Genomic DNA, 25,159 nt, shown 5'->3' on the forward strand with positions numbered 1-25,159 from the left:
TGGCCTTTTCTACCTCAGAGCGACACAAAGAAACTTGTTCATGCATTTGTTACAAGCAGACTTGATCACTGTAATGCTCTTCTTACTGGACTTCCTAAGAAAACAATACATTCTTTACAACTCATACAAAATATGTAAGCATCCTAACAAAAACAAAACAGAGAGATCACATCACAAGGGTTCTTTAGTAAAGACAAGGGTTCTGTCGAGAACCATGAGCACTTTCTTTGTATGCTGACATAGTTCTTCAGATTAATGGAGAATGTGCTGTAGAAGGTTCTATATAGAACCTTTTTATATATATGATTTTTCTAGAGCAAAAACAGCTTGTAGCCAAAATTTTACACCAACTGTTTTAATGAAAATACTGTTAGTAAACATGCACAGCGACTCTTTAGTGCCCATAATAACATCAAAGTATGGAACTGCTCTTTTGTCTTATTGCATCTGCAAGACAGACAGATAGAGAGACAGACAGATAAAGAGACAGACAGATAGCAAGATAGATAGATAGATAGATAGATAGATAGACAGATAGATAGATAACCTTTTTTTCCACAGATGAATCATAAATTTAAAGGTTTAATTAAGATTTCAGGAGTCATGTTTATTTATTACAAGTTTATTTTAAGAAGGGCAGTTCAAAGTGCTTTACATAAATAAAAGCAAAATAAAAACAGCACAATAAAATAAGGGGGAAATAAAAAAATAAAAGGAACTAAAAAGAAGTGCAAAGTCTAAACAGAAAGTGTGAAAGACACACAAAATAAAAAGAAGAGTTCAAAGATGGACAAATGAGGGGCAGATCAGAGATCTTCTGGCAGCTGTTTCCAGCTTCGAGCAGCAGGCGAGCTGGTTTACTGCAGCTAAACAGACGTTTATGTTTCATATTTTGGCCAAACCTGTTTCTGCTTTATGTTGAATACATTCTATTCAAAGAAATAGAGTTTTAAGAGAGTTTTAGAGTTTTAGTTTTGGTACGTTGTGTGATGATTGGCCACTTTGGGTCAGTTTTGGGCAGAATTCTGTTGGAGTGGGATCAATTTTAGACTGTAAACTTATGTGGTTCAGGTCACATTGAGCTTGGACAGAAGGTTCTTAGCCAAAATTCAGATCTGGACTAAAATTTCAGGCTGGATTTAAGGTTTAATTTGGATCCGTTAGTACACCCAGGTTTCTGACTTGGTCTTTAATCATTGGAGCTCTGAAGTGCTCACTGACCTTCAGTCTTTCCTCCTCATTGCCAAATAATATTACTCCTGTCTTTATTTAGCTGGAGGAAATGTTGACAGATCTTTTAATTCAATTCAAGATTTATTTCTAGAGCACTTTTTACGAGCGTCACAAAGCAGCTTTAGAGAAAATCCGGGTCCGAGCCCTAAATGAGCAAGCCGAGGGCGACAGTGGCAAGGAAAAACTCCCAACAGCAAGAGGAAGAAACCTTGAGAGGAACCAAGACTCAAATGGGGAACCTATCCTCCTTTGGTCGACTCCGGATTTGCACTGAGCACTGACACACAGTATCTGTGGGACCACAGTCATTTGGTGAGAGAGCGAAGTAAACCTGGGTGTCGTCAGGATAACTGTGATAAGTGATTTTGTTTTCTGGCAGGATTCAGCCTAACGAGAGCATGAAGAGAGGTGAAGAAGATGATGATGATTAGATAAACAAACTTAAAGAGGAATGAGGCAGCTCATTTCCTGAAGCAGGAGAACATCCTGGTGCAAATGGAAGGTCTCCAAGGTTTCTCCTTTTTTGAAGTCTCACTGTTGGCTCCACCTGCAGAGAGAAAATCTCACATTCAGTGTTTGCCTACCTAATAATTGAAATGGATATATTATTATCTATGAAATGTCTACTTTTAAAGTTACATTGCCATTTATTTCACCCCTTTTGCACGTTATTAAATCTAAACTATATATAAACTAGATTAACAATGCAAACTTACTCATATCAGCAGTGCGACGACTCTGCAAACGGTCCTGATCTGAAGTATGAGATCTGGCATTATTGTCCTTTTTGGATCTCTGTGATGTGAGACATTAATCATATTATCAACCTCGTAATCATTTAAGTCTTATCACAATTAAAATGTTAATACTAATAATGCATATAATATTATGCTACTAATATAATGCAATTAATATCACTGGGATAAAATAGCACAGTAAAACTACTCAAAAATTATTCTTTACCTTTTTGAAGATGTTGATTTTTGGCATCTTGAGATGGAAGTATAGGCTCTTGCGCAAAATATGTGCAAATTCCATCAATGACAGAATCGACGATTGCAAATGCCTTTACTGAGCATTCAGACGGAGTTGGTTTCACACTGGAATCTGTCTGGCTGGTGTGAGCACTCGTGAGCAAATGGAAAGAACTAACAAGGCAGCTCTCTGAAGACTTCAGTAGGATTTGACTCACTTCCTGAGCTGCCTTGTTTCGAGAGTCCTCACTCAACTAACTCCCTGATTGTGATGCACATCTTGGGAGGGTAAGTCAGATCTGTCACACTTTCCCTCTTGAGTTCTTTAGCTTCATTGATGGAGAAGATCTCTCGTATCACCTCTTTAGCACATTCCTGAAGTGAGTGATCTTCAAACGTCAGTTTCTTGGGTTTCTCGGTCCTCAGCTCAACAGGCAGTGACGAATGAAGGCGCTCGACTGACCTATGTTTGGATGCCAGGAGCTCAACCATTTCCATCACATTGCTAAGGAGCTCAACCATGTGAGAATCCTCCTTTTCATCAAGAGAGCCACCGATAGTCTTCACAAAGGCATTGACTACATCTTTGGTGACCGACTGCAAAGAATGACATGAAGATCCTGGTCTTGCAAAGAAAAGCGTCTGAGAGTCCATGTTCAGGACCTCTCCAAGCTTTGGAATGATGATTTTGTGCGATACGGTGGTCACAATCTTTACGATTCAATACTGACTCTTCTTTCTGTAAAAGACTTCTGCAAATTTACACACAAAATTTCAATATTTAAAGAAAATAAAGGCGAAAAGCTCTCCACACTAACTTACTGCATCTATTTCTTTAAGATCAAAAGCTTAACAAATTGCCATTTTGGGCTTGGCCAATTTTTTTGCCAAGGAGTGTAGATATTTTATTTTGTATGCATAGCAATGTTATTGATAGGTATATTTAATATTCGTATACTTGTACATACATTTGTATATTGTGTATGCATGATACTGTTTATGTAGAGTAAATTGAATTGAATTAAAATCCTGGCTGGACCACTCAGTCCTGCGTACATACCGATCAGTCAGGCTCTGCAAGAAACGGGAGACGTCCAGTGACAAAGCCGAGTCATCAGGCTCCAAGAGAGAACCTGCTGCTGTGTTAGGAAGTGCTTCCACCGCCATGTTAGACAGCCCTGAGATTTTAAAACATAAAAAACAAGAAATCAGGGAAAGAAATACAGGTAAACCTACCAGATTACACCATTACACATAGTTACCGACTTTATCCCACAGCAGCCTTTGTTTTGATAAGACACAAATGTTAATGTATTTTTGTCCTGCTGACAAAGTAGCATTCTCCACAAGTGGATGCCATTAGCAATGTGTGCGTTATACCAGTTTAGCAGTCACATCATTTTAAATGCATTACTGTCTAAAAAATCAAGCATAACTAAAACAAACTAGTAACAGATTATCAAAATTACAGCAGAAATCCTGTTTGCACAACAGACAATGTAGCATTTTCCACAAGGGATCGATATTAGCACAGTAGTTTTTATGTGCATCATTGAAAGGGGGGAAACCAACAACAACAAAGTTTGAGATTTTAAAACAAAAGTTTAAATCTGTGGATATTATTTTGGAAGATGTGTTAAAATTGAGTATTTGTACTCAATTACAAAAGTCCGGAGAAAAAAAATAAATTTTACTTCTTCCATTTTCGTTTAAACCTTCAAAGTACAAATCTAGTGGTAGCTTGTACAAGACCTTTTAAGTGAGTTTTGGCCTTGAGTTTTCACTTAAATATCTTTTTCCTGAAGTAAGCTGTATAAAATCTCTTCAGGAAAGTGTTGAAAGTGAAAAAATCCAGATTTGTAGCTGAAAATGTAAATTTAAATATACAGCTTTATATTTATCCATTAACCATTACTATTTGATTGGAGGTGAATGCTTTTTTTCTGTGTCAGCACTGACTGACACAAGCATCATAAAAGCTCGTTCTACACCCTCCGCAAAAGGTTCTACTGGGTTCCACTATAGATACACATCATCGAAATACATACAAACGGACATTTAGCAGCAAAAAGGTTCTGTGACTTGTAATAGTGGAACTCTGGTTATGGTTATTTAAGGAAACATACACATATAAGTTCACCACCATAGAGACTATACATGATAATAATAATAATAGGCCTAGTAACAACTAATAATAATAATTACAACAACAACAACAATAAAAATAATAATAATAATTACAACAAAAACAACAATAATAATAATAATACATTATGTAATATAGAAGACAATAATCAGCGTCATAAACTGCAACATAATTAGCACTGTACATATAAAAATAACCATTTTGTCAAATGCATTTTAGTGTTATCTATATTCTGCTTCTTTTACTATATTCTAGTTATATTCTAGTATATATATTACAGGGAGATTCACTCGAAAGAGGCCTATTCTGTAATAACTCTATCTAGGATGAATCAATCTGACCGAAACAATGTGGAATGAGCTCCTCAGTATATGGAGCTTTGAACAAGCCGGGATGCCCCTGCGTTGAAGTGATGAGGAAGGCGCCAGACAGCTGTTGTGACGTTTAACCTCCATTTGCAACTTCCGAATGCATACCCCTGTACCCCTTCATGTGTCTGGCAGAAAACGGAGATCACTTCCAGCATCACATGTAATGCAATCGATTACACATACGTCAAGGTATGTAGGGTTTTTTTTGGTTCAGATTGCTTCATCCTAACGGGAGTTACAACAGAATATTTGGGGCCTCTTTCGAGTGAATCTCCCTGTATAATATAATACTGGTTCTTCATCTCTATTCTGGTTCTTTATTTTTATTATAATTCTTTATCTATATTGTTTTTTTTTCTCTTTTTCATGATTAGGGTCCTGATTTGATTTTTCATTTTTGAATTATCTTCTATTCTTCCTTCTTTTTGTGGGAGTGGACAAGTTTAAACTGTAGTCACTTTTTATCTGATTGTGTACCAGAGAAGTTCCACGTTGTTCTACATAAGAACACTTTGGTTTCTACATAAATATCGCACATCCGAACATTACACGCTCAACTAACTGACTGAACACGAGGCCGGAAACTACAGCTATTTATGAGAAAGTCCCGCGTCTTCCTAACAGTATTCTATTGAAAAGTCCTAACTAACTCTCCTATAGCGCTTGTCTGCATAGGCTCATCATGTTAATCCTGTATATTTATCTTGTTTAATGGCGCCATCAGAAAACATTACTTATACCGTGCAGTTTTATATGGACAAAAAAACCCCTCTTTTCAATGAGTACAGGTAGTAATATGGTTCCTCATATTTTGTTTGTTAGACATAATACTGTTTTCTAAGGCCCATACATAATGTATTTTCCTCTGTATGATGTTCACACATCAGTTACTGTAAATCATTGATTAAAAATATCAAGCACACAAACTCCAAATATAAAGGATATTTATACTCATTCTCAGCTCTTTGCTACCATCTCTGAATTTCCACCAATCCCTTTGAATAAGCAGTATACTCTAAAACCCTAACATAAAAATCGGAGTGGAAGTTTATTGTGAGTGGTGTGCAAGGAGTCATCACATTACTGAGAGAGAGAGACAGACAGAGAGAGAGAGAGAGAGAGAGATACATAGATAAAGACGGAGAAAGAGAGAAGTTGGAAATGTAGCTATTTCAGCTAGAGATTTGTTAAAGGATTGGATTGGGTTCATTCCATTTTTCTCTCTAATATGTGATGCGGAATTTTCTGCTGACATCAACGAAATTCCAATACCTGGTACTGGATCAGTGCCATCTGTAAACTAGAAGTGTAGGCAGGCCACATGTGTTGACCAGCTTCAATGGGGCTTCCAGTACTCATTGTCATGGGCACAGGCAGTGGTCAGTCCACAGGCAGGCAGGCAGACAAGAAAAATCCATAATCTGAAAACAGCAGGGGCCAAATCACAGAAAAACGAAGAACTGTAAACACTGAGAAAGTTGAACATGAGAATTACAAGATTTTGCAAAAGACGAGACCAAAGCTAGAGGTATTTGTTATCTCGTAAATGAGTTTTTGATTCAGCTGCAGGTGTGTGGAATGTTGAGTAGGCGGAAAACAGGATGGTGCTGTTGCTGATGAGAGCCAATGCAGGAAGAGAGACTGTGATTCTGGCTGAGCTGGAGACTGGGGAGACCATCAGAGCAGGAGACTGGAAATCTGGCTGGGCAGCTGTGAAAATTGGGGCTCATCATCATCTGAGCTTCAGACACCACATTCCATTCTGTACTGTGGGGCAGAACAGTCCAAATTCCTTATAAGAATTGGGATGGATGTAGTGGAAGCCATGTGTCTATTCTCTCTGATAGCTTAAAAGGCTATGAAATGTGGCCAACAAAGGGGCTGCAGGAATGGACCACTTCTATCCATGCATGGAAATATCAGGTTAAAAAGATTGCACCGTGTACCTGTATATGAGGCTCAGGAGGATTCACCAGCAGTCAGTCGTAGGCTGGTCATTTTGTGTTCTGGATGAGACATACAAAGATCTGGTAAAGACTTGTGCGTAATTAGATCATGGATCAAATAAGTAAATACATAAAGAGACAGTGTAATGCCCACCCCTTTAATGCCAATTTTTTCATGGATTAGAATTTTAACAAGGCTGAATACTGCAGGTATTAAGAAATAGTTCTTATTCCTACTGGGATCCTGGTATTGCTCATTATTGTAAATCCAGTGGTAAAAAACACACCGATATTCTCTTTTAACAACAAGTTAAGGCATGTTATTTTTCTTCTGATGTTGACTTTCTTAATTCAATTACCAAATATTCTCTAGGTAATATGTGAATTTAGTATACCCTTATATGTATGATTGAATATATATAAACGTTCAGCCACAGTCAGAATGATGTATACATTTGGTGTGTCCGTTTGTGGCTAAGACAGGGGCTTCAGGAATTGTCCGCTTCTTCCCATGCATGGAAAAATGTAATTAAAATAATCAAACCTTCAACTTATACCAGAGTTTCATCCAGAGGAGACTTGGAGGCCATAAGAGAATGACACTGGGAGTGAGGCTGGCTGAGGAGACTGCGAGGCCTTGCCTTACTTCCTCACCTTACATTTTGCTTTTCCTTTTTTAACTGTCTCCTCTGCCTTTCCATCTTCACTATTCTCCTCTCTTCTCCTTTCTTCCGCCTCTTCAGACCGGATCTGTCACAGACAACATTACCTTGCTTTTAGCGTAGTATCTAACACAACAATACACCATACTAGCACAGGAGTTATACAGAGGTGTGCACCACCATCCCACACACCTCTGTGCTCTGGTTCGTTTTACAGGGAGAGCTGGTGCGAGTTCCTGTCTTCAAGATCAAACTCTCCAGTAACTGCACCCTATCCTCTCCTGTCTCACAGTCCTCCAAGTCTTTATGAAGCTGTGACAACCTGAAAAACACAAATAAAACCATAAAGAGTTATAAATTGTTAGATTTTCTCAAACTTGTAATATTATCACATAACAAGGATTCTCACGAAAGTTAAATCAAAACTGGGAATGCTTAAACTGTTCCTAAATATTATATAGAGCTGCAACGACTGATCAAAATCACTGATAACACTGATAATGAAAGACTGCAAGGAATCCAATTATCAATTAGTTAGATTAGACTGAAAGTGTTTCCACTTCTCATTTACATCACTTAATTCAAAGGGAAAATGTAGATGGTAGACACTACAGTACAAGGCTGTGCACGACAGGAAAAGAAAAATATGGCAACACCACTTTAAGGTCATCTAAAAAGAGGGTTCTCTATCTGATGTTCTATCTGATGATCTTACCCAGCATGGCAGAATGACTCATTGATTATGACGAAAGCCACCACCCCTTGTAAAACCTGCCATCCCTCTTTCTATTTGATGTTGCACTAACATTATTATGTGATATCCAAGAAAGTGTCTACTATACATACTTTAATTCCATCCATATTAGAAATTTACTTGCCAAGCTCCCTTGGATGTAGGTGGACAACCCCCACTTCCACCAAGTGGTTAGAAATTGTATATAGAATATCACAGATGATGACCAAACTGTTTCTGTGTGGTTAGCAATATCAGATTTCATTATATATTGTTACCAACCACCCAGAACTATTTCATTTATTTTTGCTTCATCATTAGAGGATAAATCATTTGAATAGCAATGCAAAGTTCTTGTAAAATCAACCTGCCTGCATAATGATTGTACTGCCATTTAAGACTTGTTTATGTGTTGTTCCATTACTCTTTCTGCCCCATTCACACTGAGTAAAGCAGTGTTTTGGAGGGAAATGCAGATCTGTTGCTGCGCCCTTGATAAAAGTCCTTTTGGTTTTTTTTAAATACGATTTAAACTATATGGTAAGACATAATCCTTGTATTTTTAATTTGTAAAACATTGTGTATAATATTGTGAAATATTAATTTATTGGGAGGCTAATAATTGCATTTTTTATTTCTTTCAATGAGTGACTGACTAAAGAAAGTCATAATGAGCTGATTAGTTTATAAAAACAGATGTCGGTTGCAGCTCTACTCTTATGTGGTATGAATTACTGCACAGAATCACTATATAATTTGCCCTGGTCTAGACCAAGTTCATTGTGTGGCTTCTTCATGCTAGTCTCAGCTTAGGCCTTAATGAAGCTCGACACTGACCTGCCTCTCCTCTCCATGCAGTTCATTATGCCAGCTGATATTCTGCATTTATTGTCTCTCTGTGCGTCTCGCTGTATCAGAGATGACATGATGTTGACCGAGGATGGTCTGCAAGGGGTCGTCACATTGCTGACAGAGAGAGAGAGAAATATGTCAATTTGTTGAAAATATCAGACAAACATTAAATAAATGATGAATTATAGTGTTACTATTATTTACTGATAGTGACAGATCTTTGAATGTTTCATTAATAATATAAGACACAAGAGGCTGTATGTAACAGTGATTTTGCACTGAAAAACAGCAACTAAATACAATATAATAAAATATACGTATGTCATTACTGTGAATAATAATTGCAGTACAAAATTCTTCTGCTAAGCAATGTAGTTTGTTAACTGCAGGTTATGGATGCCAAACAAGATAATGTTTAAAGAATAATGATACAGAACTCAAGTGAAATGTGTGGTCATATGTGTGGCTCGTCCAATTGGATTTTAGAACTGAAAAATCTCTTTAGTAATTTCTATAATATAAATGCTTATACAAATATTATTTTAGTCATTGTTTTAAAGAATGTCTATATAGCTCACTAGTGTGGATCTCTTCTGTCCTCAGGAGGTGGGCAGCGGAGAAAGAGGGACTCCTCCACCAGATTCTTCATCTTTCTTCCAGGATGTTTCATCTGTAGTGAGAGAAAAACAATGTGCTCACTATCAAGATCTTCTTTTACTATAAGCAACAACATGACCACCACACTTCTATAGATATCAGTACAATCTGCATCTGTTCTGAACACCAACCTGGTGAGAGTACCCATAGCCAAAGGACCCGTATGTAAAAGTCAGGTCTGCATCCAACTTGCACACTTTCTGAAATTATAAGAAATCAATCTTACATCTCTTTTCTTTCACATAAACAGAAAAAATTCATGTAATATTTCAAAAGCATGACTTACTTTGTTTCCAAGCCTCAAATCAATCTGCTGGCTAACCGATGATTTCTGCTGGAAAAAAAAGAATCATTATGTTAGTCATTATTGGTAATTAGAGACACTGAGTGGCTTAAAAGAAAACTTTCTACAGATGTGTGAATGAGGGTGTGTCTCACAAAAAGGACTTCCTGCAGCTTGATGGTGGTGCTGCCCATGAGTTTGGGGGCAGCTGAATCACCACCAAAAGAGATTAAATCCACCTTCACTGAGCTGGACTCCTGGACCCCTAGAGCCCCTTCTTTTTGGATCTGCAAACACAGTCAGGAAAGCCCAGAAGGATTTCAATTATTTTGGCAAAGCAGTTCTTCTCATCTGTGCAGTTTCTAATCATGTGAGCAGCCACTTACTCTGTTTGGATAATAATGCAACTTGAAACAAACGATTATCTTTTGCACAATTATTGTGGTAAATAATATTATTGTGCTAAATTAAAATAAGAAGTATGACATGTGAGCATTGCAGTGCTTTACCCTATAGCTTGCATTTTGTGAATCATTTCTTTGTACAGCTATAACGTTTGGTTTAGAATCATAGTGTATTGTCTTTATTTGTTGTTGCTGCTAGCTGTGTAGCCTTTAAATGACTAATTAGTAAAATAGAAGAGTAAAGTAATGAAGTTGTATCAGCAGTCCTGTGTAACAGAAGGAGTAGTTTGCTAATAAAATGTTATGATTTTAAAATATTAAGCATTTCAAAGTATCTTAAAGCTATATTGCATATTTACAGGTTTGAAAAGGCAGTTGCTTCAGATTGCATTGATTTGTGACTTCTGCCGCTGAAGTGAACACCTAAATTCACTCTATCCCTCACCCCTTCAAGCGCCCATCCAATAAAATTTGTTTGTGTAAATACAGTAATGATACGACCCTTAAGATGGCATTGAGAATGATTAATATCATTTGAGTGATATACAAATTTAATAAAATCTTTAATTGTAACTTTACTTATTTATCTGTTGTACACAAGAAGAAGACACTAATAAGTAATATTAACCTGTATGGAGAAGTGTTTCACTTCATTGAAGGTCAGGTTGTCTTCGAAGGGCTGCAGTCTGGAGCACTTCACCATTCTCCCAACAGTGATCCTCACCATACACTGAGTGTCTTTCTGTATACGTGCTGGTGCAGGGGTCAGGAAAACAGCCAAACCAGAACCAGCACAATTGATCCATGCAGACAAAATCAACCGATTATAGTTTCATGGCTAGATATCAACACAAACCCACAGACTACACATATAACAGTGAGACTGGAATAAACTCTAAGGATACTGTTTTTCCTGAAGTCTCTGCAGCTTCTTATGCGTATAGTCAGGACCCCAGTCTGTGGAAGGAAAAAAACATAAAAACATCCATTCGCATCATTCCCTAAGATATTCACGATTAAGATGACTTTACACTTGATAGCATCCCACCATGCGGACAGTGAGAGAGCCAAGGTGTAAAATGCTGAAATAAAGAGACGTTTCAAAATATTTTAATCTACTTGTTATGCTTATAAAATTAAAAAGACAAACCGGAGCTCCGAGTGGCACCAATGGACGAGATGGGGACTTGTCCTTAAGCTCCTCTTTCTCATCTTGAACAGGCTGAATTGAGAATTTTTTCCGGAACTGCAGTGCAGAATCAAAAAAAGGTAAGCAAACAAAAATATACAGAGTTTCAGTAAATAAAATGCTCAATTAATTTTTGAATCTGTACAACAACAAATTTTAATGGTGAGACAATTCATTCAACTCCTTGAATGAAATACTGTTTATTGTTTTATAAAAGGAGCAGATTTCAATGGCAGCTTTCCATGAAAAATATCATGTAAATGCATCTTTTTGCACAGTGAGGGAGGAAGCAATTACCTCTATGAAGGACTGAACTCCAGAGTGAATACTGGACAGAACACTGGACAGCACTCTCTGCACCACATTTTTCCTAGACGTGCTGGGTGCTGCAGGCTCCATCTGAGAGATTCAAACATGGTTTTGTTTACATATTATATAATCAAGCCACGTTACCAACAGAGTTATTCAACACAACAAAACAGAATGTGTGAGTTCTAGACCTCTGTGCATCTAAACAACCATCCAGACATCAGCTGCTGAGAAATATGACTTTGTCTTGGTTTCAACATATTGGCTAAAAATGATGATATAATGGCACTTAGTAGACTCATAAAAATTAATAGTAGTTACCGAATAATAAGCACAAGGTTCAAATGGATTAACCTCTTAAATGGCCAGGGTCCAAAGCTTTATTACACACTGTTACATCGTAAGCATAGCTCAGCCAGTTTGCATTGAAGCCCAGAAGTTACTGAAAAAAGGCTTTAGAATGTAATAAGCCTGGGATTTTAAAGGGTTAAGTAAGTTGAAGGCACTGGGCCTCATTCACCACTATCTTCTTATGTTTTTTTCTTTCATTTTTTCTTGAGAAAGGTCCTAAGAAAAAGTCTGTCAGGTTCATGATGTGTTCTTAAAGACTGTTCACACCTTTGCTCTTGAGTGTGCATAGATTCTGTTCTTACCTAAAAAAATCCCAAATAAGAACAGATGGCTGAATGTCAGAATCTACATGAATACTGCGTGGGTGAGTTTTAGAAAGAAATTTCTTTTTAAGAACGGTTGGTGAATGAGGCTCGCTGTTTTTAACCCCGACCACTCCTCACCCCTGTATTCTTTTTCTACAGGCCCATTTAGAAGGTGGGCTTGAGTCTCACCTGTAGGTTCTCTATCTCGATCACAACTTCTTTTCTGCTTTCTGTTGCCTCCTGACTCTCTCTCCTCTCTTTCAGCTGTTCCTCCTCTCTCTGCTTCTCCATTTCCTCAAGCAGCTCTTCTTCACTCTTCTTCTCCTTTACGACTTCCTGCCTCTCACTGACTGTAGCAATCTTCCTATCATCCTGCTTTTCTTTCTTTTCTTCCATTTCTCTTTCTGTCTTGGCTACAGTAATGATTATTTCTTTACAGATGACCTCCCTTTGTCCTGTCCTCTTTTCCTCCCTCTGTTTTTCTTCCTGTATCATTCTTTCCTTCATTGCTTCCATCTCTTTCTTCCATTCCTGCTTTGTCTGTCTGGTTTTTGAAGTCTCCATCTCTACTCCTGCTATTTTCTTCTTCAGGGTCTTCAGCTCTCTTTTCAGCTCTTTCTTTCTCTCTCTGAATCCCTGAATCTCCTCCTCGAGCAGTCTCACTGCCTCTTCCAGATCCCTGATCTCCTTATCCTTCTCCTGCTCCATATTCTGAGATTAATTATGAAATTATTTTGAGAAATTTTAGGAGATAAGGTCACAGACTACACAGTAACTTAAATAGCAGTATGCAATGAAGAAATTCTCACTTTATAATTAGTGTGAGTTCCACTGCTAAGATAATGTTCAAGTCTGTCAACGCTTCAATGTTATGTTAGCACCAAACTAGCGGTGGTTGACATTCACTTCTCAAAGTAGAGTTCAACACTACTTTAGCCAGTCCTACATAAACGCAGGCATTTGAAGCAAGCTTGCGACAGACAATGCAGTATCATATTCTTTACTTTTGTAGGTTTTATAGTGAATTCTTCAGTAAATGCTAACTCTCAGTATTACTGGAATGGCCAGTTAGCCTATTAGCAGCAAATCACTTCATATTCTTGAAATCTATAACTAACAGTTACAAACATACATGCATTAGTGCAATCCTGCTGTTGTGAACATTTTCAGTGAGACTTAAAACAGCGCTTCGAATGCTAATAGCGCCCCCTTGTGGAGAATCTGCTAAACACAGCTTTATAATGACCTGCGAATACCCAGTATATCATTTCATGATGAACTAATCACTAGGCTGAATTACCTTCCTCTGCCTCTCCTTCTTTCTCTTCTGGGTGGTTTCCTTCTTAGTCAGCTCCGTTTCTCTCCTCTCTGTCTGAAGCTGCTCCTCCTCTTTCTGCCTCTCCTGCTTCCTGCCCTTTTTGCGAAACAGGAACATTTTAGGGATGCAGTTGCACCCGCAGGCTGGGGGACTGGGTGGGGGGCTCAGCTCTCGCTCCTGCTTCATCTCCTGTGGAGCTGTTGACTTTACAAAACAAAATGGCTGGATTCATTCAAGTGTGCTCCTTCAGAGTCTGATAAATAACTTCTGTGGATTATTAATGTTATACCTGCTTTGTCTTTCGGTGTTTTCTGCTTCTCTTCATGACTTTTCTCTCTTCTTTTCTTTTCTCATTCAATCACTGATTTGGAGAATCATAAATAAGTAAAACTCTTCAGTGTCATACATAACAATTTACAGTTTTTTTGTCTGAAAATGCAACAAATGTTTCATTATCGGACAGTTGAATGAGAAATAATTTACTCTCCCAATGAAGCATAAGGCTAATTTTAAACATATCTACATACATCATCTGAAAAGCTTAGACAAAGAAACTCATCAATATTTTCAGATTATTAACTTTGCTTAATGTATATTTATTGTTTTCTTCCTTCTCAGCAGTATTTCAAAAGTCTCTCATAATTTATAGCTCATTATTTCGCAACAATATATGACCATTATGGAAAAATAAGTAATTATTTGGAGATAGATCAATATTTTAAGAATATGTTATTATTTTGAGACATTATGTTAATTTCTCGAAAAAATAAGTGATTATAAAATACTACGTTAAAATTTTCAAAACCTAAGTCAATATTTTGACAAACTGCAGTTAGTAAAACCTTAATAATGAAGAATTCACAAAATTGCAGTTTCAGCATCGCGTTCCTTTAGATACTAAATTAACTCCGTAATTATCGTCTATCGACTCTTAATCCCACGTAAAACAAACATTACTCTTTTAAAATCCAGTGGGCTTTGTTCACAAACAGTTAGTGAACTTCGGACTTTTTTGTGTGAATAAAGCTGCATAAAAAGACTCAGACGGACCTGTTTGTGCTGTTATTGTTGTAACGACGCGTTTCTGAAAAGAAAAACACTTTTTCTGGAAGTGTCAGCTGGTAGCTCCGAGTATGACTGCACAATGGAGCGGTTCCGTGACGTCATCTCTCAGTCATGTGACTTTTTTGACGCTGCTTCTCAGTGTTGGCAGGGTTCCAAACGGGCCGGGATTTGGTTTTATTGGGAAAAAGTGCCTCGGCGAGTGGACAACAATGTTTTTGTAAAACGAATAAACTGCGAACTCCCCTCATCCAATCAGTTATCAAAAGACTGGCTGAGCTTTGTTCACTCCTGTTGAGAGGAGGCCGCTGACACGACCATCAGGGTCGTTCAGTTTCCAAGGGCATGGCGGAGATTATTCGGTTCACTTGGCATTAATAACTGCTCATATTTCTGATACAGTGTAAAGTTGGAATGAGGTGTGATCTGATCTGATTCCCTCGTTTCTATCAATATTATTGTTAGTTATTAGCATGGGATCATCCTATCATATACAACACATTCAAACTAAACAACGTTAATAGACTGAAAACATTGATGGGTTTTATTTTATCGAAATGAGTTTCTTTGTCCAAGCGTTTTTCTGATCGTGTTTGAGACTCTAAATGACACAAAAGCGTTTGGTTCTTTGTACCAGTACCAATAAACACAAAAGAGTGACAGCGCCATCATCGTTTATTTAATGAGACCACAGGAACCCAAACTGGCTTAAAATGAAAGTGTTTACACAGGACAGACTCCTTCATAGGCGGGTTCACTGCCTCTGCCCTCACTAAAAATAAAAAAATAATGTGAAAACTACAGCTGGAGACTTCTTTACTACTATAATAATTATATCGCAGATATGAACTTCTTGTTTTTTTTCACTGTATTAATGATTGTTTGTATTTTTTTTATTCTGAAGTTTTCCAAGCATAATTTTTCTCACGTCTTTTTGTCTCTAAATTCCTTTGATTAAAAACCTTTATGTGGACATTGACTTTGACGTTGTGACAGTCTGTTGAGCCTCTTTTAGTAAAAATGCAGCTTTTTCTGAACTTTTCCTAAATGTTTGTGTGTTGTCAGTTTTACAGCGACATCCTTTCTATATCTAATGCTTCAAGTTTAAAATATGTCCGCAGAAAACGATAGCGCACTGCTAATGAACTAAAGACTGGTCTGAGGTAATGAAAGAAGTTCTGGTCAAATTACTGATTAAAATGACAAAAGAACATGATTTTTTGCTCCGTTGCAGAAGTGCTGGAGAACTGCACACAACAGCACTGTCCACCTCAGACATTTAGCTCAGAACGGCCACAAGAGGGCAGCACAGTTCAGCATTAAACAACCCAGTCTCACAGAAAAATGTTCACATACAACTTAACTGCAGCACCTGATACACGTTGCTGATCAACTGTACTTTAAATCCACTCCAACTGTAATATACAAGAGAAAAACACTTTTCTCAGGGCTCTGGTTAAAGATGTTTCCCCTGTATTCTCAGTGTGAAGGTGGTATAATATGACAGTTACTGAGTGAAGAGATCATGCACAGAAAGCGATTATCAGCATCATTATTGTACTTTAAATACACTCCAATTGTATCTTTCCAAGGGAAACCACTTTCCAAGGCTGCCAGTAAAACTTCTTCCCTGCTGTATTATTATTAAACGGAAAGGATAAAACTTGTTGTATTCAAAGGTAAAACAGAGGCTCACGATCACTATTGTTGCATTTTAATTCAATTTCAGTTTTGGTATATTGTAATATATTGGGAGAAACCTTTTTCCATCAGTACCAACTGTTCCCTCTGTGTTTAAACAACTGTGTTGATGAAAACTATAAAGAAAAGACACATCACTACCATAAGATTTAAGACTTGAGCTTCAACAGACTGTAAGGGAAACAATTTCTTAGATCCACTTAGATAAGTAGTCCTTAAAATAATAACAGACTAATTACTGTGCTGTGTAATTCAGTTTATTTATTTCAGCAATAAAAATAAAAACTGACGAGGCTAAGGGACATACAATACACCTCAAAAAATCACTTAAGTCTCAACAACAGAATGTGTCTATATTTATATGTGTGTATATATATATATATATATTGAGAAATGGCGTGCAGACTGCAGGTCACATAGCAGCAAAGTCTCATCTCGCTAGTAGCGAACGAAAAGGCAAAGAGAGAGATTTAGCTAAGACAAACATTTGGAGACGAGTGGACTTTTCGCATTTATAAGCGGCGCAGTTTCCTGGAACGTTAAATCTGCAAGGAGAGACTGTCAAACACTAAAAAGTTGCGAAGATGAAGTCGCTTCTCTTTCGAATTTCCCCGTTCCACCTTAAATGGTGCAGCAGCTACATTCGGTGCCTCAGGCAGAATTTAAGGTGGAACGGGAAAATTAGAAAAAGAAGCTGGAGAATGAGAAGCGACTTCAGCCTCATAAAACAACCGAAGACTGAGAGGCATTTTACAATAAGCTGCTCTACTTCTGAGGAAAAGTTTCCTGATGGAAAGGGGAGGAAAGCGGCTGTAGCTGAGCTAAAGCTTGAAACAGAGCGAAGTAAATCTGCGCTCTCGTTTATATTTTAGCCTATACTAGGACATCAGCACACCCTGAGACATACTATACATTAAATGTTGTGGGTCCCAAGCTGGTTTGATTTTTGCTTAAAGGACAAAATGGCTCTTATTATCATTTGGGTTGTGACTCCTGATCTAACCTGGCTTTAATGCAGAGTGTGTATTTCTCACTCAGTTGTGTTTTTGTTATGTGCCGCTACAGACTGTCCGGGCGCTGCCCTTACCCACTTCCAAGTTCCGCATTTTACATTCCGTCAACATTACGGAATAAATAAAATATTTAGAAAATCGATTTTTGACATTTATGAATCGATTCAGAATCGTTCACGTCCGCATCGCGATGCATCTAAGAATCGAGTTTTTCCCGCACCCCTAATATATATATATGTGTGTGTGTATATACGGTAATAAAATTAGAAATGGCTCATTAAATCTGTTACTCAGAGTAGTTGAAAGCAGAGCAAGAGCTAGCATTAGCAAGTTCACTCGCCTTGAGTTTGAGCATTAAAACCTCTGCCAAACCATTTTACATGAAAATTGTGAAACGTGAAAATTCTGAAACGTGAAAATTCGCTCCCTGAGAAATAGAGTAAAATAACGGTACAAACACGAACGAATTAATCCTATCTAAGCCCCGCAGAGGCTGAAGACGTCATGGTTTTGACTTGTGCAATGAGGGGAAACGGGGAACTGAATTTACCCTAACAGGTCCGAACATCTGTTTAGCTGAGCTGCGTATGAAGCCGTTGTAGAATAAACGATATGCCCACACCTGTTGCAGCCTCACAGTAACTGAACTCTGTATTAGCGCGTCACGTCATGAAAAATCCTTGTGCTGTTAATGGAATAATCTTTGAATCTAATGCTGCTCTCATGGACCACCAAGTATATTGATTAAGTAAGAACCCATCTTTTGTTTAAACTGATGGGTTTACAACTTATTTTCTTGACTAGAACTAAGCTGGTCAGTTAGCTAACAGGCTAAAAGATAGTGGACAGGCTCAACAACTCCATCATTAATATCACAGGCTTGAATTAAAGTACTTACGATATAATTCACTGTAAAACAGCAGTATAAAAGTCTAAAGAATGTCACTTGAATGGATTACACACTTTAAATGTCTGTGTTCGTCAGTACTCCCTAAATAGTGTTCTAGCTATGGAAGTTTAGAAATTCTAGCCTCTACAGCCAAGGAGGGCAATATTTGGTGGTGCTCCAAGTGGTGTTCATCGCCATTTTGTTAAAGCCATTTGAATTTGCATGATGAACATGCATTCATTATAAATGACCACTGGGTCCCTAAGACCCTTCTAGCATAGAGACAAGTTCAGTGACTATGATTCTTTCAGCAGAGTTGATTAATTTTAAACATTACTGCCTCCATACAAGGTCAAATCCATCCCATACAAGCACCATAAAGTGTAGTCATAGAGGCAACCTGCACATAAAACACAAAAAACACCCAATGAAGCGTTGTGAAGTGCGAGGAGTAAAGAAAATTGTGTATAAAAACAAAGTGGAAGTTAGATCGAAATAAAAGAAAATAGGGCAAATTAATTCTTTTATTAATTAAGTCTTTAATAAAGTATTATGTAAAAATACATGCTCCTAAGTGAAGTAAAACTACAATATGATTCCTCGGCAGATATGTAAGTAAAAGTTTATTTACTACTTCCATTTAATACTACTACAGTATTGTAAGTGTTTAGACAGTGGGCATTAGTTGGCATTAGTAATCAGTTGGCTGATGCATAGAAAGGCTCCCCGCATTGTCGCGCAGCCCCTATGGCCTCGATACGCTCTCTCAAAGCTGCCTCCCAGTTCTCCCCCCGTCCCAAATCTTTACAGCGAGCTTCCTTCGTCTCCAACACTCTAACTGCTTCTGGAAGGTCAATGGTCAGGCCTGCTTTTTCAACCGCCTCCTGAAACTTGGCTGGAGAAGCTGTTGCAATGCAACACCTGGGTAATGGACATCAATAGTTTTTAACAGATAGTATGAGACCCAACCTGAGATGCATATGGATCTTTACTACTACTAATATTAGCACTATTACAGTACTGTGCAAAACCCAGAGACCAACCTTTATTTGATTTCCAGTCAAAACAGCCAAAGTTTTCATTTTCAGGAGATATTTCTGAGGAGATTAGATATAAGGAAGGGAAAAGTCAAAAGAAAATATGTGGAAAAAAATCTGAAAAAAATTCACAGGTGGTTCTGTCCATCCATCCACTGTGAAAAGTCAACTCAGCACTATAAGTCAGAAAGGATGTGTAGCTGACAATAAACCATTACTGAGAAAATGAAGTTTTTTCCTGACACAAAAACATTAATAACTCAATGGCCGTTTTGGAAATTAAATACACAAGGGTGGTCTCTGACTTTTGCACATTATTGTACTTCTACTATAACTACTGGACTGGCAACCAACAAAGTAAACATAAGCAAAAGCAACAGAAGGAGACAGCAAAGGAGGACACCAGACGCATCATGAAAGGGTTTAAAAACAATAAAAAACACAACAGCACAGAGTGAACATGAGTGATTTAACTCCTTAAAATCCCAGGCTTATTACATAAGACTTATCCAGGCACTTCATCGCAAACAGGCTGAGCTATTCTTATGTTATAGAAGTGTGTAATAAAACCTGGCCATTTAAGGGGTTAAAAGCTGGGACAGAGGTCAGATCATGAAGACTTTAAGGGAGTAAACTCCAAAGTTAAGTAAACTGTGACACTAAGCTACTAAATTGTGTTTGCTCATCTTGTTACGATGATGTACGCTTGCCTTTCTGTTTGCTGTAATGTATTTGCATTTACTGCTGAGGAATTAATATTGGCAAATAAACATTTGACAATAAACGTTTGGGGACCTTTTTTAAATGTTTGATTTTCTTTATTTTTCCATTTTCAATGTTTGTTGTTATTTTAATTAAGAAAAAAAAACTAAAGGCTTTGTTTATATAAAACAGTAATTTGCTAATATTTTGGATATATTTAGCAATCATGTCCATCAAAGTAAAACTAGTACTGTCTCAAATAATGGCATAAATAATGTCACAAATATTTACAAGTGCAATAGTTGTCATTTAGGGCTACAGCAACTAATCAATGTTATTAATAACACTGATAATGGAAAATCAGTGAATCTTGTTATTGATTACTTGTCACTGATGTTAGTGCTCCCCGTTTACATCACTTGAATAAAGAAGGTAGAACACAGGTGATGGAGACTACAGTAGAGGGTTAGACATGACTCAGAAATAAGGGAACACTAACATCTTAAAAATACGAAAAACATTCAAGGTAGAAGGAAGCTTTTGGAAAATGTTCTCCAGAGTGAAGATTTTAAAAACATAATTTTTCTGTGTTTTTATATGGACAGATGTTTTTGCAAAAAGATGACATTGCATGTGTGCTTACTGCAGTTTGATGAGTGGTGAGCATGAGCCCTGAATGTCTGATAAGTTTCACTAGTATTGCTTTGACAAGGAGAAATAATTCAAATAGCAATGCAAAGTTCTTGTTCTCCATAATTGTACTTTGACTGCCATGTAAGATTTTTTTAATGTGTTGTTCCTTTATTGTTTCTGCATCTTTCACACTGAGTAAAATAGCGTTTTTGAGTGCAGAAGACATCTTGTGGCATTGCTGATCTTGATGGAGTGTCTTACGCTTTTGCAAAATGAGGAATAATCCTTGCATTTTTAATTAGTTGAAACACTGTAAGAAATATCTTCTTACTTACAGACAACTGGTCTTAATTATTCTTTTCCAAATTAATCTATTAATTGTTGCTTTGATTAGCTGGGGGATCATCATTAGCTGTTTTTTATAAAAATAAACTTGGTTAATGATTAATATTGTTATGTTACTGTAAACCACAAAAGAAAACATGCTGATTTGTTAAAAAAAAATGTTGAGAAGCTTGGTACACCCAAACTTCTGAGAAGCAGTGTTGTATTGTAATTTGTTGTATAGTGAGTGAGTGTGTTTGTGTATGTGTGTGTGCACGCATGCTCGTCCAACCTCTTTTGCTCGGGGAGGACAGGGCAGTGGTAGTGATGCCAGAGAGCCACAGCAGTATGAGGACACACCAAATACTGATTCTCCTCCCAGCACCTCACCATGGCCTCCATTATACCCTCATCAGACACAGAGCCTGAAGACAACATGGAACACAACTACACAGACAGACAGAGATGAACATCATTGTATACTTTTAAGCCCCAAAGGTCTAAAATAGGACCTTTTTATATGAACTAATGAACTCATAATCAATTAACCTGTAAATGTTAAGAGCTGTAACAATTAAATGTCTGGCAGTGTTCTGGTAAACTGAGGTACTTATAACTCAGTAACCACTGTGTTGCTTTATTTAAGCCTGCCTGTAATTTTGAGCTACAGATTTTTCTGTTACACCTTAAATGGTACGGCAGTCACCTTCTGGCACCCATAATCAGTTAACCTCTTCCGTTTACTCCTCTCATTTATTTACTGTTTTGCTGCTTTGACACTAGCAGGTTTTCTATTTTCGGTGGTTGAAGGAAACATGACACGTCCATGCAAAACAGAATTGCATATGTTGTATGTACTTCTTATTCTTCATTTTAAAGCAGCACTATGTAAGATTTGGGGATTTGGAGGCCTCTCTGGTGGAAATGGGTTATTGCATGCAAGAAGCTGAGGAATGATTTTTAATGTTGGTTGTGCTACAGACCCCTTCCCTGAGCAGATGATTACCAGTAAGTTAAAAGAGTATTCAAAAAGTCAATCAACTCAGTCAAAACTGGTCCACACCTGCAAAATCCAACTCGATGCCTCTGACTTTAAAATGACTATTTCCAGGTACTTCTTTCCATTTTAACAAAACATTACTTATTACTTATGCCAGCCCTACATCAAAAGAGTTCTCAAGCGATTTTACTGTTGCAGACAAATTTCATGAGAGTCTTGCTACAGTTAGTGTCATCTCGATCGTTTAGTGTAAGGTGCTCAGGTTGCCTGTCTAAAGTCACTGCGACAAAATCAACCGTGTTACCCTAATTGTAGTGTCTGGCGTGCAGGTTACTTTTTAAGTTTTGCATAAGAGATCCAATACTAATGTAGATAACAAGTAATGAAAGCTTAAGATTACCAATTACCATCATACAAATTGCAAGCCTAAATCATCAAATAGACTAGTCTATTTTGTATATTGTTTATATTTTTATTATTTTATGACAGACCTCAAAAGTCCTTAATGAAATATCAGGTCTGAAGAGGATATATAACAACACAGACCTGTCTGTGGAGTGTCTCAGGAACAGAAAGCCTGTGAGTCCTTTGAAACTGCTCCATCATGTCCTTTACTAATGCTCCATCTTTCCCCGACAAAAGCCAGAATATACGCTCCATGTTATAAGGGTCCTAAACAAAGGCAAGTCTGTTGGCATACATGAATTACATACAAAAGATCTATTAGTGATCCTACATTGGCCATGAAAGTTAGAGCACCTGAATGTCAATGGCTGGAGCCAAAGTTTGCTGGACGCTCCCTGCCATGGAGAAGTCTCCACTCTGAACTGTGCGGTGCACTATATCATTGGAATTCACCATAGCGACGAGTCGCAAAGGTATCCCCATCTGTTTCATGATGCATCCAGCTACAACGAGGACAACCCAATAATACAAACCCACACAACAGAAGTGAAAAATGAAGAATACAAATCAAACCATTTAAAAAATGCCCAATATTACACTCAAACATGTTAATCACATCTAACTATGTATGCTGATTGAGTCATTAAAGGAATAGTTTGCCAAAAAAAAATCACATTGACACCATTTTTCTCCTTATCCCAAATGTACTCAATCAGTTAAGCCATGTTTTTAGTCTATAGTTTGCTCATTTAATTTTGCATTGGAGCTACAGGCTAATGTAATTAATGAGTAATTAGCAATTAGCATGGGAGATGGAAGAGAGGTCCAGGAATGCACAAATCCCTGGCACTTCATGGTTCAAACCGATACTGGGTGCAACAGTGTGACTATAAAATGGTTCATTTTGCACCTTTATAGCCTACATTGTGATTTTTACCTAAATTTGGCCATCTTCACAGGTAGCGTTAGCTTTTAGTTGAATGTAGCCTATGTGGCATTACGTAGTTACGTTTCACCATCTAATCCCTATTTGGATTGGATTAGTTTATCAAGGAGACATCCGTAAAAAAAAAAATTACACGTCTCCTCAGTAATAAAACTCCAGACGGCAAAATTATTAAAGGAGGTGTGAGTTTTGGACTGTAATTTTCTACAAACTTAGATTTTTGTGTCACACGTGTTGAACATGCTCCATTTACATGAAAAATTGAAGATACTGTGCAGACAGAATGCTTTGATGATATTATGTAGCCTTCAGTCAGCCTCTGAGTTCTCACTTCACTGATACCTTATTTTGTTTCTGCTCCTACTCTCCCAGAGTAGACAGAATTGAGATGTTCTACCACCCAGGCCAAGTTTATGGTTGAAAGGCATCCAAAGCATCCACTGTTTTACGATTTGGAAAATGTTTAATATGGATATGCGCCCAAGAAGAATAAATGTGGCAAGTATTAGTGGTCCAAAAAACTATTTTTCCAATGTGTTAGCTTGTTTTGCACTTGAAATTGTTTTGATCTTGAAAATTCAGGACACTTTTAAATACAGGATACTCCAGTATTACTTTTAAATGTAACCCTGTCCAAACAGGTTTAAACTGAAATTAAACTGCATTATTTGATCTTTGTATGCAATATTTATTTATTTTTTATTTTATTTTTTTTGTAATGCAATTTTTATTTTTCACAAATAATAGCCAGTGGCAATACAATTTTAAAATTAGATTCTGTACACTCAAATAACATTTATAACATCAAAACATGTTTGATGTGTCTTATTTTATTTGTTTTATTTTATTAGTTACCTGGACTAATCATGAATGGACAATGCTATGGTGGCTATGGCCATTTAAAGCTGGCCCATCTGAACACAGGCCTGTGTACCTGTTATGTTGCCTGCGCCTCCTGTGGGCACCACCACCTCCAGATCTGGCAGACAATCTCCCTCAGTCTTCTGTATGTCACTCAGCTGAAGGTAGGCATACAGGAAGTGGGCCAGCTGCACCAGAATCCGCGACCAGTTTACTGAGTTCAAGCTCATCAGACCATGGCGCTTCACCAGGTCCAGATCTGTAAAGAGCTTCCTCAAGGGCACATCAATGTCGTCAGAGCTTCCATCCGCTATCAATTTATTAGAAAGAGAGGTATGTGGAGAAAAGGTGGTTCAGCAATAATCTGGAGTAAGTTCTCCATAAGCATCATAAAGCAAATAATAAAACAGCAAAAACACTTAAAACTTAGACCTAGAATTTATGAGTAACTTGAGAAAAAAAGCTTATTCTGATAAAATGCACTTAGATGCTTAGTGTGGATCTATCTTTTTCCCTTGTTTTAATTAAATGAAAACACAATAATAATAACAATACTCTGATCTGACCTCAGGGGATGTTTGAATTTTGGAACTAATATCAACACATAATAATACCCAGTTAAGCCATCCTGGAAAGAATAAATTCTAGAACAAACAAAGGAAATACATCAGAGAATGTATTTTACATGCGTGCGAACAGAAAATGAGTAACTACAGCTTTGTGCTTTTTGCTCAGGGGTCTTTTCAAAGGAAGCTTTGAAACCCATCAATTTACACTGTGATTTGGAGATGAAACATATCGAATAGGTATCTAAAACTGTCAAACTGAGCAAGAACTTGGTTTGCAGCTTTCC

General features: G+C 37.4%; 1 protein-coding gene across 12 annotated transcripts in view; it reads right to left on the minus strand.

Annotated features, from left to right (window-relative positions):
• Positions 1–599: 599 nt before the first annotated feature.
• The window catches only part of thnsl2 (threonine synthase-like 2), a 32,054-nt gene continuing 7,494 nt past the window's right edge, over positions 600–25,159 (minus strand). For 2 of the 12 annotated variants that reach the window (XM_036580163.1, XM_036580164.1), the window contains exons 5-9: positions 24,380–24,616; positions 22,854–23,002; positions 22,641–22,766; positions 21,387–21,541; positions 18,905–19,319 (exon numbers count right to left, since the gene is read on the minus strand). In XM_036580163.1, the coding sequence (XP_036436056.1) occupies positions 19,097–19,319; positions 21,387–21,541; positions 22,641–22,766; positions 22,854–23,002; positions 24,380–24,616 (890 nt within the window). In that variant the 3' untranslated portion in view covers positions 18,905–19,096. Of the gene's footprint in view, positions 1,781–1,949; positions 2,029–2,196; positions 2,960–3,267; positions 3,386–5,955; positions 6,492–6,670; positions 6,731–7,324; positions 7,421–7,524; positions 7,655–8,902; positions 9,032–9,495; positions 9,588–9,705; positions 9,775–9,860; positions 9,909–10,012; positions 10,145–10,889; positions 11,015–11,166; positions 11,219–11,411; positions 11,508–11,747; positions 11,850–12,604; positions 13,127–13,715; positions 13,938–14,022; positions 14,095–18,904; positions 19,320–21,386; positions 21,542–22,640; positions 22,767–22,853; positions 23,003–24,379; positions 24,617–25,159 lie in introns of those variants that run through there. The other 10 variants (XR_005007730.1, XR_005007729.1, XR_005007728.1 and 7 more) reach the window with 10 other exon arrangements.

This window comes from Colossoma macropomum, unplaced genomic scaffold (assembly GCF_904425465.1).
Source record: "Colossoma macropomum unplaced genomic scaffold, Colossoma_macropomum, whole genome shotgun sequence".
Lineage (NCBI taxonomy): Eukaryota > Metazoa > Chordata > Actinopteri > Characiformes > Serrasalmidae > Colossoma > Colossoma macropomum.